The sequence below is a fragment of the Cornus florida genome, unplaced genomic scaffold (assembly GCF_030987335.1).
Source record: "Cornus florida cultivar Cherokee Brave unplaced genomic scaffold, ASM3098733v1 CherokeeBrave_3.0.0_Hap2_Chr02, whole genome shotgun sequence".
NCBI lineage: Eukaryota > Viridiplantae > Streptophyta > Magnoliopsida > Cornales > Cornaceae > Cornus > Cornus florida.
This window is the reverse complement of record NW_026775572.1, coordinates 3,333,397-3,350,058: the sequence shown is the minus strand read 5'-3', so window position 1 is coordinate 3,350,058 and position 16,662 is coordinate 3,333,397. Positions and strand designations below refer to the sequence as shown.

Here is a 16,662-nt window from a genome sequence, read left to right as displayed (position 1 = left end):
CTTGGCTTTCAATTTTTAGCAAGTGTCTGGCGTTCGGCTTATAGTGCCAGCTGCCACTTATCTTGCTTAAGTGCCTGGCGCTCGGCTAGAATGCCACTTGCCACTTGGCTTTCAATTTTTATAGTAGACCATTGGAAAAGAAAATTCTTCTCTTTTTTTTTTGTAAATTCCGGTAACTTGCTCATTCATATGTATTTGATTAACAACAAATAACATCCAATTAAAACCAGAACTTAGCTTCTATTGATAGTACCTCTTCAGAGACGTGGCGTTCCAGGGCTTGTTGACCAACTTTCCCGCCATGGTTTCCAACGTATATGCCCCTTTGCCAATGACTTCTGCAATTCTGTATGGGCCTTCCCAGGGTGGCATCATTTTTTTGACCATCCCCACCTTTCTTTTCAGAACCAGATCGCCCGGGGCAAAATCCCTGTGTTTTACTCTCTTATTGTGACTATTCGCCAGCACTTGCTGATACGATGCTAGCCTTATAGCCGCTGCGTCCCTCCTTTCGTCTATCATGTCGAGGTTCAATCTTAACATCTTGTCGTTCTGATCTCGACTCCATGCTAAGCTTCTGATAGTGGGGACTAAATGCTCAACCGGTATAACTGCTTCGGTACCATACGCCATCGCGAACGGGCTCTCCCCAGTCGGCCGCCTTGGGGTGGTTCTGTAAGCCCATAGAACGTTCGGGAGTTCATCCAACCACTTCCCCTTATGATCTTCCAGCTTCTTCTTAATGCAGGCGAAAATGGTTCTGTTTGTGATTTCTGCTTGTCCGTTAGCCTGAGGATGACTTACTGCAGCCAACTTCTGGTTGATTCCATACTCCTCCAGCAGCTTTCTTACTTGCCTGCTGTCGAGGTTTGTGCCATTGTCCATGACTATTGTTCTGGGAACACCGAAGCGGCAGATAATGTTGTTCCAGATAAATCGTCTCACCTGAGTCTGAGTCACGCTAGGATACGGTTCTGCCTCCACCCATTTAGTGAAATAATCCGTGGCCAGTAACACATACTTGTTCTGAGCTCTTGCAGTTGGCAGAGGACCGACCACATCCATCCCCCATTGCGCGAAAGGCCACGGCGAGGCCATTACGTGCAATTCTTCAGGTGGTTGGTGGATCATTGGTCCATATCGTTGGCACTTATCGCACCTTCGAGAGAACTCCTCCGCATCTCTTGACATGTTTGGCCAAAAATACCCTTGTGTCATTGCTTTATGCGCTAACGATCTTCCCCCAGAATGATTGCCACACACACCCTCATGAATAGCTCGCAATACCTGCTGCGATTCCGCGGGGGTGACACATTTCAAGTACGGGCCAGAATAGGACCTTCTGTACAGCTGGTTCCGCACGATGGCGTACTTGGCAGCATTCTTTTTGAGTTTCCTAGCTTCATCCCTTTGCATAGGCAAAACGCCATCTCGAATATAGGTAATGATTGGGTCAATCCAACTCGGTTCATACGGTATGACGTTGACTTGCCAAGGGTCCGAGACCATCGGTTCTTCGAAAATGGACGGCTGGGTCACTATTCCCACTGGAATCACCCTCGCCAATGTTTCACCACAACTTGAAGCACTGCATGCTAAACGGTCTGCATCTGCATTCTGTTCCCTCGGCAACTGTATGAATTCAATCTTTGCAAAGTCCTTGGCTCTACGCAGAACGGCAGAACGATATGCCCCCATCATGTCATCCTTGGTTGCGTACTCACCATTTACCTGCCGAACAATCAGCTGCGAGTCACTATACACTGTCAAACTTTTGATCTGTAGCTCTTTGGCCAACTTTAATCCATTTAGCAACGCCTCGTATTCCGCTTCATTATTGGTGGCTCGGAACTCAAGTCTGAGTGCTTGGCTCAAGGAAGTACCTTCTGGGGTTTGCAGTTTGATCCCAATCCCAGCCCCCGTCGGGTTAGAGGAGCCATCCACAAAAAGTTTCCAAGAGCCGCTTCTAATGTCCTCTTCCGTATCTTCGGCATCACATTCTAGTAGGAAATCGGCCACCGCTTGCCCTTTAATAGCTGTTCTCGGCTCGTACGTTATGTCAAATGAACTCAACTCTATGGCCCACTTTGTCATTCTGCCCGAGAGCTCTGGCTTGTGCATGAGCGTTCTGATTGGGAAAGTTGTTAGAACAACTATGGGGTGGGATTCAAAATAATGCCTTAACTTTCTTTTTGCATTTACAAGTGCAAGTACCACCCGTTCGGCCTTTGAGTATCTTTTTTCTGCCTCCATCAGTGTCTTGCTTACATAAAATACTGGGTATTGCACCCCTTCCTTGCAACGAATCAGAACGGCACTCGTCGCGACACCAGATACTCCAAGATATAGAAATAACTTTTCTTCCGGTTCTGGGGCTGACAGGACTGGCGGATTCTGCATATATTGCTTCAAATGAGTCAATGCCTGTCGTTGCTCATCCCCCCAGACCTGCCTTCCATGGCTCCGAATCGTGTCAAAGAATGGTTTGCAGTGGTCTGACAACTTTGAAATAAATCGACTTAATGCAGCTATTCGTCCTGTTAGGGCTTGCACCTCTCTGATCGTCTTTGGCTCGGCATTCTTAATCAAAGCCTCTGCTTGAGCGGGGCTAACTTCGATGCCCCTGCGGTTGACCACGTGTCCCAGGAACTGCCCGGAACTCACACCGAACGAGCACTTGGTCGGATTGAGCCTCATCCCATATCGCTTTAGTACATCAAATACATCTTGCAGATGCTTCAGATGATCATCCTTTTTTCTGCTTTTCACCACCATGTCATCAATATAGGCTTCGACAATCTTACCCATTTGATTCTTAAAAACTTTGCTGACAAGTCGTTGATAAGTTGCTCCCGCATTCTTTAATCCAAAAGGCATAACCTTGTAGCAGTACGTTCCTCGCTCGGTGACAAAAGAAGTTTTTTCTTCATCTGCGGGGTCCATAGGAATCTGATTATAACCTGAATATGCGTCCAGAAAGGTTAAACGCTCATACCCCGTGGTGGCATCCACCATTTGATCAATCTTAGGCAACGGGAAACTGTCCTTCGGGCAGGCTTTGTTTAAATTGGTGAAATCAATGCATACGCGCCATTTCCCATTTTTCTTCTGCACCACAACGACGTTGGACAACCACTCAGGGTAGTGCACCTCTCTGATAAATCCCGCATCAAGCAGCCTATCAACTTCTTCCGTTATGATCTGATTACGTTCTGGAGCAAATCTTCGCTGCTTCTGTTTCACTGGTTTGAAATTAGGATTGACATTCAGGGAATGACAGGAGACGGAAGGACTAATTCCAGGCATGTCGAGATGACTCCATGCAAATACGTCGACATTGTGGGATAAGAAATCCACTAGCTCTTGCTGCTCTTCTCTGGTCAGTCTTATACCCACTCTGGTAGTTCGTTCTGGCCTGGACTGATCGATCTGCACATCCAGAAGGGGCTCCTCGGTCAAGTCGGCTGACTCCTCCACCCTATTCTGCTCGAGTGGAGGTTCCTGTAATTGCTATCTGGGGCTTGTCGACCGGACGGGCGCCTTTCCCTTCCCTGCATGCTTTAGTGTGACGGAATAACACTCTTTGGCTGCGACCTGATCCCCCCGAATGTCTATCACTTTATCTCCATCGGGCCCGAGGCACCTCATGACCTGATGCAGAGTTGAGGGTACACCTCGGACTCTGTGAATCCATCCTCTTCCCATCAGGAGATTATACGAGGGGTGAATTTCCACAACCACAAAAGTTTCCATAAGAGCTCGCTCTGCAGCTTGAACTTCTACTTCCACCATCCCGACGGGTTCCACCCTCTTCCCATCGAACCCTAATAAGGGATTTCCGGTGGGCTTGAGCCTCTCTGGTTTAATGTCGAGCCTGTCAAATGTGTCCCTTGGCATAACATTCGCACTGCTCCCAGGATCGATCAGAACTCTGCGCACCAAGCACTCTGCCACTGTCAAACTGACTACCAACGGGTCGTCATGAGGCAGTTGGACACGCTGCAGGTCTGTCCAGTCGAACTTTATCTGCATTGACGGGCTCTGTTGGTGTAGAGTTGTCACATTGCCGACCCTTTTCTTCATCTGTGCCTGCCGCAGGCGCACCCGTAGCAGCTCATCTGGCTCTTCACTAGGCTCGGGTCGACCATGGATAGCATTGATTATACGAACTGGTTGCGAATTGTGGGAGCTTTGTTTATGACTCCTTTTTATTTGTTCCACTGGTCGATTCTGCTCCATCGCCGAGCCTTGAACATAACTCGCAAACTCCCCTCTAGCTATCAACATCTCCACTTGCCTCCTCAGGTTCCTGCATTCGTTAGTCTGATGTCCGAAATCAGAATGAAAAGCACAATGTTTAGTTTGATCCCTCTGTTCGAGGGGTTGTCTAATTGGCAGTGGTGGATGAAACTTGTCCTTGTTCTCCTGATATAACCTCGCCAGAGTGACCTTCAGCGGAGTAATCAACTCTTCCTCCCTGGACCTTTTTTCGGCCTTCCAAGTGGTCTGACGTTGCGGCTGAGCCTGCTTCTGCCTGATCTTTGCCTTGGACTTTTCCTCGGTCGACACAAGCGACGTTGTCCGAGCATTAGCTGCCTCCTCTTCTTCGAGGCGCACAAAGCCATCGGCTCTCTCATTGAGTTCGTCCATGGTAGCTGGCGTATTCACTACCAGACTGGTGTGAAACGGAGTTCCGCGTGTCATGGCTAACTTGAAGGCTTGAACTGCCGTAGTAGGATGGCATTCGATTACCATACTCTTAGTGAGATTAAACCTGGTAAGATAGGCCTGGAGCCGTTCATCCTTGTGTTGCCGCATCGTGAACAGGCTCGAGATGTCCTTCGGCGGGCGTTTGTTCCCGTAGTACTGGCTTATGAACCGATCGCACAGGTCCCTGAAACTGCCAATGGAGCTCCTAGGCAAGTTTTTGAACCAGCTGAGCGCCGGTCCGGCCAAACTTGTAGGGAAGCATTTGCACATTAAAGAGTCGTTTTCCGTGTTCAGGGCCATTTTCAACTGGATATGATACACATGATCGATCGGATCGGTTGTTCCGTCAAACAGAATAAAGACTGGCATAGCAAACTTCCTTGGATGCGGCGCATTCAAGATCTCGTCGGTGAATGGTGAATCCACCGTCCGAGCTGCGGATCGGAGAGCTTCATTCTCTCTCTGGAGTCCGGCGGTAGCTCTGTGAGTTACGGTTCTGCCCTCCGAACCGTGATGAGTGACAGTAACCATGGAGGGCCGGTAAGACGGATCGAACGACCGTTCCTCTATGAACTCTCTCTGCCAAGGCGACGCTACTCGACGGCGATCTACCTCCATCACTTCCTCTCGGTCAAACCTTTCCCGCTGCGGATCAACGTGAGTCGAGCCTTCGTGATCTTCAACTCGACGAACATTTGGCGGCGAATTGTCCATCATCCTTTCATCACGGTGGTGAGCTGACTGATTGTTCTCGTTCTGATCGCCTTGATGCGCGATACTAGATGGAACACCTCCTTCTCCGACCGGAAGCGGATGCGAGACTGCGGGTATTTGCCGATGCTGCAATCCAGCTTTCAATTCTGCATTTTCTTTTCTGAGAGCTTCAATCAAATTCATCAACTCTTCAAGCTTTGTTTGCTGGACAGCCTCCATCGGATTGGAGCTTTCACCTATCATTATTCCCGAACGGAGTAAAGGCATTAATCTCAAGCTCGCGAGTAGATCTAAGCTTCGTGAGTAGGAATTTTTAGATCTGGCTTCTAATTCTCCGAATTATGCTCACTGTTTACAAGATCTGAATTGCCTGGACTCTAAATCCGTCAGATCCTGTCACAATCGAGCAACTCGCGGTTGCGTAGATCTGAAGTCACTCCTGCCAAAGCTTCAAGAATCGTAATTCCTCCAGAGTAGGTCACAATCGCTCAGATCTGGATTCAAATCCGCAAGATCGAGTCTCGATCAACCGAATTGGTTTGAATCCATTCGATCCTCCTCATTGATCAACCAAACTTTTCTGCGTTTCCCACAGACGGCGCCAATTGAAGATGCAAGAAACTCCTTCTATTCTTTCTCTCTCTAGAATTCTTACACCTCAACCCGAATCAAGATCCTCCTCCTCTTCATTCCAACTCCTATTTATAGATATTTACAAGATATTTACAAGATATTTACTAATTGCTGGACCTGGGCCTATTCCTCAGTAAGCCCTGGTCACTCTTGATGGGCTTACTCCCGCTCGGCCCATATGGCAGTGTCTTTTTATGGGCTGACCCAGCTGTTCGGACTGAAGGTTGTGTTTTGCGAGTCGGACCTGGCCCATGTCATCCAGGGCCTCCTCAATAATAAACAAAAATAAAAATTTAATACAACCAAATCACAAGAAATTCTAAGCTCCAACTTCCACCATAACCAAAACAAAAGCAAATTTAATACTAAGTTTACATCCCAAATTAGGATTGTAAGAGATGGGTTGGGTAAGCCGCTAAAATAACTTATATATATATATATATATATATATATATATTAAATATAGTTATATGCGGGGCGGGGCGGGGCGGGGCCCCTAGGATATGTATATTGAACCCTTACCCGCCCCGTGACCCTCGACGGGTACAAAATTTGTATCCATGTCCGCCCCAACGGTATAATAAGTGTTCACATATCCGTTATTAACGGGGCGGAATGGGGCGGGGCCCCGACGGGGCGGTAAAAATTGATATCCCTACACAGGAGATGTAGATATAAATTAATGCGTTGACCGCTGAATAGTATCGACTCAAACCTGTGAGTAGAAATTACCCTAATAATTATGTGCATATATAATCCCTCGAGCAAATTGTCCCCTAATCATTAATTTTGACTAATTTTTTATAAAAAAACCCTACATGTAAGCAATAAAAAAATATTGATTATTTCTCCTCCCATTCTCTCTCTACTCTCTCTCTCTCTTTCCAACATACATCACCTACTTCTTCATCCCCATCTATTTCGGTTCCGACGATGATCAATTCTTGCGGGAAAATCACCACCTTGATAAAAAATTATGAGTTTTGATAGTTTTGAAAGCAAATTTGTTTGAAAAACAATGAAAAAATTCAAGATTAAATATATATATATATATGTATACACACATATGATCAAGATGAGGGTAAGAGTTTGGACCCAATTTGTATCTCATCTTCAGCAATAAAATGTCTCTCTAACAAAATTAACGTTGTGGTGAATCTGGTGATGGGTTCATTATATATACATATAACCTAATCAAACAAACTTTTTCAAGCATAGCTTGTAGGCTGAGAAAGTAGTAGAGAGAGAAAGGAGAAAGCTATTTTTCTTTTTCTATGATTAGATACAACTGCGCGCTGGTTTTTTTTTTTTTTTTTTTTAAGAAATTAAAGATGAGGAAGCAGAAGCAGTAGATTAATTCATGTCGGCGCGGTTTCGGTTGAAACTGGTGATGGGTGAATGGTTGGCGATAAAATAGGGGTGTAAATACTTAAGCGCTGCAACTGTTTTTATATTGCTAATGTTTTGTCACAATTTTGAACGAAGATATTAAATTGCTCCTGAGCTAGGCTGCAAATGGTTGAAAAATAATTTGGTTGAAAATAATTTATGGTAGGCTCGAAAAGTCATCTCTATTTTGTCACATAATTTATGTTGGAAAAAAAAAAAATATTTAATCATTGCAAGCTTGATAGATTTTAATTATGAAAAATATATGATGATATTTAATATAAAATCAAATATATGAAAAAATTAATCCTAACATACCTATTAATACAGTCAAAGTTTAAAGATTTAAAAAAACAGAAAGTGTGATAAATTTTCTGTTCATTTGACAAAAAACATGCATGGGTAAAGTAGTAAAACACTACTATAGTATTATATGTAGAAAACATTCATAAAGTTTCAATTTGTACAAATAAGTCCCTGATACATTGATATATATAATTTGCCTAAATTATCTTTATATACACATTTTACATATTATTTAAAAATAAACATTTTGTGAAATGAAGAAAATGGATACAAAGTGAAATGACATTGTTTAGTATACGAGGAGTGTGTTACGTACTCTAAACATACTATAGGAGATATTTTCTGCACTTTATTCTAAAAATTATTATTGTTTTGAATTCGAAACTTATTTTTTTGCTATATAAAGAATTATATATATATATATATTTGTGAAAATATATTGCAAATTGTAAAGTTTAAAAAATTAAATGTATATTGTGTGTGCATATATATAAAAATATATTGCAAATTGTAAAGTTTAAAAAATTAAATGTATATTGTGTGTGCATATATATAACCAATAAATATCTTTAATTTAATTTTTTAATTACATATTTAATGAAAAATGATAATTATATTAAATTTCAATTGTGAATAATTGTTATTTTTTATAATTATAAAAAGAATTGAGATTTTCATTTAACGTGATATACTCCGGATTATGTGAGAACAAATATTTTTGTTGATATATATATATATTATAACTTACATATATTATAACTTATTAACTTACGTGTGGCGTTAAGTCTTAGGAAATGTACAAGTGTATAACTCTCAACTGAAAAGGGATATTATACTTTCAAGGGAAATATATAGAGAGAAATTTGTTATTTTTTTTTATTTAAAAAGGTAAGAAAAAATCCTTAAAAGTGGATTAAATATGAATACAATGCTCCTATATTATGAAATTATTAGCATACACCACTTCTTGGACATTTTCGAAAAACTGAAAGGGCAATACAAATAATACTACATTATTTTATGTCAAATTTTTATTTGGAGTGTTTTCGCACAATATTTCAAAAATAAAGGGCGAAAGTACTAGGTGGGCTATACACTAAAGGTATTTTTATGTACTTGACCCAAATAATTAAATAAATAAACCAAGACGATTTGCTTGTTGTAATTACAAAAATATATTCTTGAAACTTTATGGCAAATCTGTATTTTCTTCAAACTTTATGAAAATATATCATTATATTATATTTTATTTTCCCTAGTATCATCATTATATTTTATTTTATTTCCCTGAATATCATTATATTTTATTTTAAATAAATGGAAAAATTATTTTTTAAAAAGTTTTTTAACACACAATAATCACATCATTTCATTATATAAATTATTTAAAAATCTTACAAAAAAAAAAAGGGCTTTTATAAATTAGAGTAGAAGAATTTTTTTTATCTTTTTATTTTTCCGAATAATGAGTTTATTTTTATTTTTTGTCGAGAAAAAGAAAATAATAATAATAACAATAAATAAATTAATTAACAGAAAAAAAAAAACGCAGCGAGGGAAACGCAAAGAAGGTTTGCCTTTTCACCGACTCCCCATAGTGGAAATGAGTAAAGTGGAAAAGCAAATCCAAGGAAATGTTGATGTTCCGGCCGTGAGTTTCCGGGATTAGATCACCGGAGAGGCACTGCTGTTCCCATGGATTTCACTAATCACGACGGCATTGGTAATCTTTCATCACTTTCCTCACCTTATTCCTCTCTCATGTATTTTTTTTTTCCCTTTCTTTTGAAATTTAATGGTTTTTATGCTCAATAGCGGCACCAGATTTTGGATTTACCGTATACATATTGTTCTTAATGAATGCGTTGATACGATATTTATATACATATAGAGAGAGAGAGAGTCGAGATCTTCTTCTGTAGATACCATAGGTATGTTATGTCTTTTAGAAGCTCGAGAAAGTACTTTGTGGAGTAAGGTTTTTGTACTCTTATTTTGGGTTTTAGAGAGGTTTAATGAGAGGGATTGATTACAACAGTGAAATTTCGTTCAATGACATTCTTAAGTTGACGAAAAGAAAGAGAACTTCGGACAGAGATTCGCAGAAATAGAAATAACAGGTAGAATGAACCCTCTAAGGGATTTTTTTTTTTTTTTTTGTTGTTGTTTTGTTTGTTTAATGTGTATAAAATATATCATATAAAAGTATTATTTTATAAAGAACCCACTTTAATATGTAACTGGATCATAAGGGGGTGGCCGGGTGGGAGTTTCTAATAATTTATTAGGACTTTTTTATTTAATTGAATGATATTGTTATACTCTATTGTTTGCTTAAAGACTTTAAAAGATGGTTTCTCTTAGTGTACTTTGTTTTCATTTTTTTTTTTCGTTGTTTCAAAATTCGTAATCACTTAAATTTCACGTTTGACAGGAGCTCATATAAATTTGCCATTGCAACACATCAACAATTCCTTGTGGGTTCATTCTCACATGAATGGGAGGATGACTCTAAGAACAGAATCTCATGGAATGGATGCAATGGATGTGAATTCTAAAATTCACTGTATCGAGATTGAGGCATATGGGGCCGTCTTGAGGGCTTTCATTACTCAATCTGATGTTCTTTCGTGGGTAAACTCATATTATTATTATTCTTTTAATTACCAAGAAAAAAAACTTTTATTATCTAAACAGTTTTGCTGTAGAACTCCCAAAATATGCCACTCCTGGTTTCTACTTGTATGGTTATTTTGCATCTCTTATGTGGGTTTGCTGTTGAGAGTGTCTCATTTCGTAGTTTTCATCCTAATTGTCCAATTAATTCATTTTGTAATTACAGGGGAAAGAGGGGCTTCTAACTGAGCTGCGAAAAGAGCTTAATGTTGCAGATCATGAACATCAAAAACTCCTTGCAAGAATTGATTCAGACGAGTCTGTTAGAATAATAAGGTGGCTATAGTGCTACTTCATTATATATGTGTGCATATTCTTTTTTGTTTGGAGTGGGGGTTTTACAATAATCAATATTGTATTTCTTTGTGCGTGCTCATATGTTTGTGTATGTTATTATTCTTTTGATTCATCTGCCTGAATTAGTTATGGATTCCGAGCATGTGAACAATATTTTATGTTTTAACTACTCTTTGTTTGTTTGACATAGGGAATGGCGGAAAGGTACCTCCCATGCTCAAGAATCAGTCTCCAGTAAAATGAATGCTCCTGGCTACATTTCTAGCTCACTGGGTAATGTTGCCCACAAGATATCGAAGACTTCCCATGCTGCTGCTTCGTTACAGAAGTATGTTTCGCATGGTCAAAGCACTTCAGCATCTATACCTTCTTCGCTTCCAGTAAGTACAAATAAAACAATATCAAGAAGCATTATTGTAATGTATTTATTTACTTCAGATATGTATGGTAGAATTGCTATATGTACATCAGAGAACTTTTAAAACATGAGTCCACTGTGTAGTATAAAGCAGGTGGTAGCTATGTCGTGATAGATTTAGAGCAACTCCATACATTCAGAGAACTTTCCTTGGCAGATATGAAAGAAAATAGTAAAAAATGTCCATACTTCACATCCTCTTATTCAATAGAAACTAAAAAGTGAGGTTGGGCTCCTTATTGTCATAAAATAGCAGGAAAGGGGCGCTCATGCTGTCATGCTTCATATATGAGTAAAAAGCTGGCCAAATGTTGGGAAACATGATGGGATTTTTGCAATCAGATTTTTGAGTTCACTGGCATGGAACCATTTCTCTCTGTAGAAGCAGTTTTTTTGAAACTTCTGACAATAAGATGCACAGCTTGGTGACCATATAAAAAAAACAAAACAGAACATAAAAAGAACAGAAAAACATACATCTCTGTGACTTAAACGTTCTATCTTTTTTTGTTCCTTCTTATGTCTCTTGAGCTTGCTACAGATTTGGGGAGAGTAGCACATTTAGAAAAAAGAAAAAAAAAAAGAGAGACTGCAAAAAAGGCTATGTGGTGAACCTTGCTCCCCCTTAAATTGTGGTATAATTTTTCAAGCAACTAATTGTATTTGAAATATAAAATAGATTGATTAGTTCAAGAAACAAAACCCTTTTTTAGGTGAAATAATCTGACAAATATTATTTCTACATATTTTTCTTTCTTTATTTAATTTTTGTTTCATGCGGCTCACTTCGGAATCCATATTACTCCTCCTCCTCCTCCTCGTCCTCCTTTTTTTGTTTTTGGTAATGGAGGGTGTCCCCAGTGTGCTTAATCCTTTTGATACCTGCAACCACCCACAAACCACGGTCATTAGGTAAGACCGGGATATAGGTTTGAAGCCTCGGATTTGAACATGAGACCTATGGGATATGGCTGGAGGCTATGGCTGGAGGCTATATGCCAAATCGGCCACCCCTTGAGTGGTCATGTGTGAACTGCTTCATTTGCAACATAATGAACTACTCTCTCAATGTTGGATCATCATGACAGGACCTGTGAGCAGAGAGTAGAATGATGTCTAATAGTGCCCTTATCCAAGTATAACTGTAGCAGTATGCTTGATTAGTATCCAAAGTATGCTAGAGAGTTTTGCTCATAGGCACCTCAGTATTTCTTTCTCCAAAATTTTAGAAAAGAGAGAGCTTGGTTTTCCAAAGTTTGGGCCATTTGGCCACTTCTAAATTATGATTTCTGAGATGATAGTTTCACCGCTGGTATATCTAATATATGAGCTTACTTTTATAAATATCCGCTGTTTATCTTTTTCTTTATATCCATATAAATCCTTCTTTTGACAGGCAAGCAGAGACAGGGATAAAGACCTCGTTCAATCTCATTTAAAAATTTTAAGCCAAACATGTGGTTTTTACCACCGACATGCCTTCCCGACTAAACTAGCTGGTATCTACAAGATATTCTGGGATTTGAATTGGATTTTTTATGTTCTGGATTGTTGCCAGTTTAATCTCGATTCTATTGTCTGTTGTTTGATTCTTTGTTTTGATTATGTATATACATTTTTTAAATTTTATTGAGATTTATGAATGCTGAAGGATATTGGTAGTACGACTGACAATGAGACTTAAAATTCCCAATATTCTTTGTAAACTATTATTATTATTATTATTTGGGAGGATACGCATGTATATTAGGCTTTGTGGAGCTTTCTGAGTACAGCTGCTAAAGTAAAGGCTTAGTTTGTGGTTGGGAGTCAGACAGTCAGTATTACACTACCTTCCATCTCATGCCTCAATCTTGTCATTTAGGATAGACGAGGAAGATATTCACTCCTTTTCAGGATCAAGTTCCAATTGAAGCATTGAAGCAATGCTTTAGCTCCTAAATATGGTTGGTCACTGACTCACTGGCCTGTTTCAGAAGGATTGACATAGTTTTTATGCGAATGTAACTGAAAAGGCCAACTTTTTGGGCCCATTACTGCTGAGACCCAAGAAGCTATTTTGTATTCTCTCTCTCTCAGATTTGTGTTCAATGCCTTCAGCAGTGCTTTCAAATACTTTTACTAGGATTTTGGAAATATGTTGTTCAGTATTTGTAAAATATTTGTATGTGTTACATATATACTAATATTTGTTTGTATTTATGTAATGCTGAAAGTTTCTTCACTGCGCAGGTACAGTTCATGGATGGTCAATGGACTAGAGAACTGCCTATGCCCTCCACTGGGAGTACTGGGCAATCTATGAACTACCTTGTTCATGGCATTCCGGTCCTAGCTGTAAGTAATCGTAGAGGACTAGTGAAAGCTCAATTGAAGAAGGGCTTTGATAGAGCTGATGTTGGCAAATTCAAGAAAAAATCTGATAAAATTGAGATACGTGCAACAGATAAGCTTATCTATGAGGTGAGGAAAGAGCTCAGTTTATATATTCTTGTGAGTTACTAGGATTTTGGGAACCTTTTATTTCTGTTGGATGATGCTAAGTTACATTTGATTAAGTAGCTAATTTAATTATTATCTATTAATCGTAGTAAAGGCATTTTTTACTCGCATAATTAAGTAGCTAGTTGAACTGACACCTCTTGGTTCGGAAAAGGCAGTTGAAAGTATTTTATGCTGCTGTATTTATGTAATGATGGTTTACATTGCTTGGACCCTTGAATTCATTATACCTTAAAGACTTGGTATCCTCTTGGCTCAAGGAGGGATATAGTGTAGCCAAACTCTAGTAATATATACATCATTAGTGGCTGTTAGCTTGAGTAGAATCTCCTGCTAATCCAAATTGGGAGGTGCTGGATTTAAGTTCTGATTGGGACGTTTGGGTCTTACTTATTAAAAAAAAATCAAATTTGATGATTTAATCTTTGTATATATTGCCATAATATTTGGGGTTAGGAAAGTTTGAAGTTTGTATTTAACCCTTCAGTTGTAGAAATAGAGCTGATATTTGATGTCATAATTTTTCCCCATAAAAGTTGGTATTATTCCACATATAGCTGGTGTGATATCCCACCCTATGAGAAAACCACTGATGCCTTAACAATTACTTGGCCATTAGGAAACATACCCATGTGGAAGCCCAAGATTAAGGCTTCAGGCCCTAAACCAAATAAGAAATCTTCTTTAGGTTTAGGTGGATGCGTCCGTGGTAGTTTTGGGTTCTTTAGTTGGTCTAATTTTTATCTTTATTTATTGAACATTATTCATTTATATTTTAAAAATAGGAAGAATTCCATGATACCTTGATATAGTTACTGTAGGCTGTAGTGGCTAGTATCTTACTATCACATTATTGTAGCAAGTCACTATCATGTTAATCAGTGTGTACTTACTCAGAATAATATTGTGAGTTCATACTTCATGCTGAGTTATCGTTGGAGGAACCACTTCATCTTCATTTCAACTTCCATTAGATCGTTGGGTTTCTAGTTTCTTAGATGCAACCTCAATCATGTTACTTTTGGTCTTTCCCCTTGCTGTTGCTGCAATAATTTCTTTTGACTTCATTGCATGTAACCTTATAATATAGTTTCGGGTAAAGTGCAAAATCCCGTTGCTATCTGTTGACCGTCAATTTTGACCAATTTTTTTTTATATAAAAACCCCAAAATACCCTTAAAAACTGAAATCAGTGTTTTTTTTTGGGTCTTCAGGACATTTTAGGTTCAGTATTCAAATTGACAAAATGTCCTTATTTGCTCAATTTGGAAAATGTAGAGGGTTTTTTGAACAACGGGGGGGTATTTGTCCATTCTATATAAAACGGGGCTGTTTATACTTTACCCTATAGTTTCAGCCATTTATTGTGTTTTTTTGATCCCTACACTGCATTGATGCACCGATTCTGCTTTCATCGTCTATTACCTACCACTCTTTCATCTCACCATATTCATTTGTGCTACGTCCACTTGTGAAAATTTTATTAATTGCACCAGTAAGCGGACTGCCTTTAGAAGTAGAATTATAGTTCAAAACTCCATTAATATTGAAGCATATTATTAACTACATGCCCATGATCAACTGATTTCAATCAATTTCCATGCTTATATGAAAAGTATGAAGACATTGGAATTGATTAACTTGAAAAACCAACATTCCACAGGGTGAACCTGTTTGAAATTATGGTCTCATCTTAAATATTTCAACTCTGGCAAATTACATGTTGAGAGCTTTTAGCCCATGAGATACGGTGTTGATTCTCAAAAAGTTCCCCTAGGTGTTTATCAAGAAGTTATCTATTCTAGCATACACACTTTCTAATTCTCTATGGCAGGTTGAGAGGATGGTCTATGGAAGAGGTGACCCTGACCCAGTTTGTATTGAGAAGGCGAAGTCAATCCTCAGAGTACTTTCTACTCCTGTTTTAGCATTGCACATCTTACCTTACTGTTTGCACAATATGCTACCCTTTAAACAAAAGCTCGCTTTTAGACTATCAAATTCCAATTAAATTAGTGCTATGTGAACTTTTGTTTATGGAGTAGGAGCATGAGAAAGCTATCCTTGACGCGCTCAAGAAACTTTCTGATGTGTCAGATGGAGGTGAGTCAATTTTTTTTATGTATTGGCTTTCATCCGTCTTTTTCATCCATGAAACTTGTATTGACCGAATCTATCAATCTTGCAGATGATTCTTACAATCAATTGCATCATCACTACTCCCTCGAAGAGCTCCATAGGATTGAACAAGGAACGGTGACACGCAACTTCTATGGTCAGATCCATTAAGTCTGAGAATCTCTTGCATAGTTGTGCAAGCTGACTAAAAAATCCGCTCATGAAGCCAGTTAGTTGTAAATTTGTCATGGATAACATATTTTTGGTAGTTTTATCTTCCCTTGTTTTCAGGCTGTTGTCAATGATAGATCCTAAGGGTTAACTGATAAAAACGGATTGTCTCAATGTAATTACCAGGAAAAAAATACAGTTTGCCGAACTTGTGTCGATGGAACAAAAGATGCCTTCTTGCCTCTTGTTCTTTCTTGGGGACCATATGCTCTAACTACTTAGCTACATCCTGTGTACTAAATTGAATGTAATGATGACTATGTAGATGGTTTTGACTGTTTGATATATAAGTTGAAGGATGGCGTATATCATGGGCAGGTTGTGAAGAATGTATTTTCTTTTTTTTCAGAAAGGTGACTCATTGATGCAAATTATGTAATAGTTTTAAACCTGGCATGTAGTAAATATGGTCTGTCTGGACACTTTATGCTAGGTCTCTGCTGGTGACACGGTGACACCTCTTGGTTAAGTATTGTTGGGACTAAGTTGGAATGAAGATGTGGTGTTGTATTTGATAGGAGTAAAAGCTCAACAACTTTTGGGTGTGTTAAATGACGCTACTTGAGGTGGGTGTCTTGATTTAGGGGTATAATCCATTTACCATCACTCAGTTTTATACATACAGATTATTTATTTTGTTTTTATATGTGCATGTGTGTGTATCAATG

At 39.0% G+C, this 16,662-nt stretch overlaps 1 protein-coding gene across 1 annotated transcript; it reads left to right on the top strand.

Moving 5' to 3' along the window:
• Positions 1-9,296: 9,296 nt before the first annotated feature.
• Positions 9,297-16,274, top strand: LOC132293143 (protein EMSY-LIKE 3-like). The gene is made up of 8 exons (XM_059790485.1): positions 9,297-9,475; positions 10,187-10,386; positions 10,595-10,704; positions 10,916-11,105; positions 13,376-13,606; positions 15,480-15,551; positions 15,691-15,748; positions 15,834-16,274. Exons 1-8 carry the CDS (start codon positions 9,448-9,450, stop codon positions 15,932-15,934), a joined length of 990 nt encoding a protein of 329 aa, XP_059646468.1. The 5' UTR covers positions 9,297-9,447; the 3' UTR covers positions 15,935-16,274.
• The last annotated feature ends 388 nt before the right edge of the window (positions 16,275-16,662 follow it).

Bases quoted from the DNA above. Each gene is read 5' to 3' on its own strand.
- LOC132293143 (XM_059790485.1), top strand. From the start codon at position 9,448: ATGGATTTCACTAATCACGACGGCATTG. The intron at 11,106-13,375 runs GTAAGTACAAAT...TTCACTGCGCAG, and splicing joins CTATACCTTCTTCGCTTCCA to GTACAGTTCATGGATGGTCA. The intron at 13,607-15,479 runs GTGAGGAAAGAG...TCTCTATGGCAG, and splicing joins CAGATAAGCTTATCTATGAG to GTTGAGAGGATGGTCTATGG.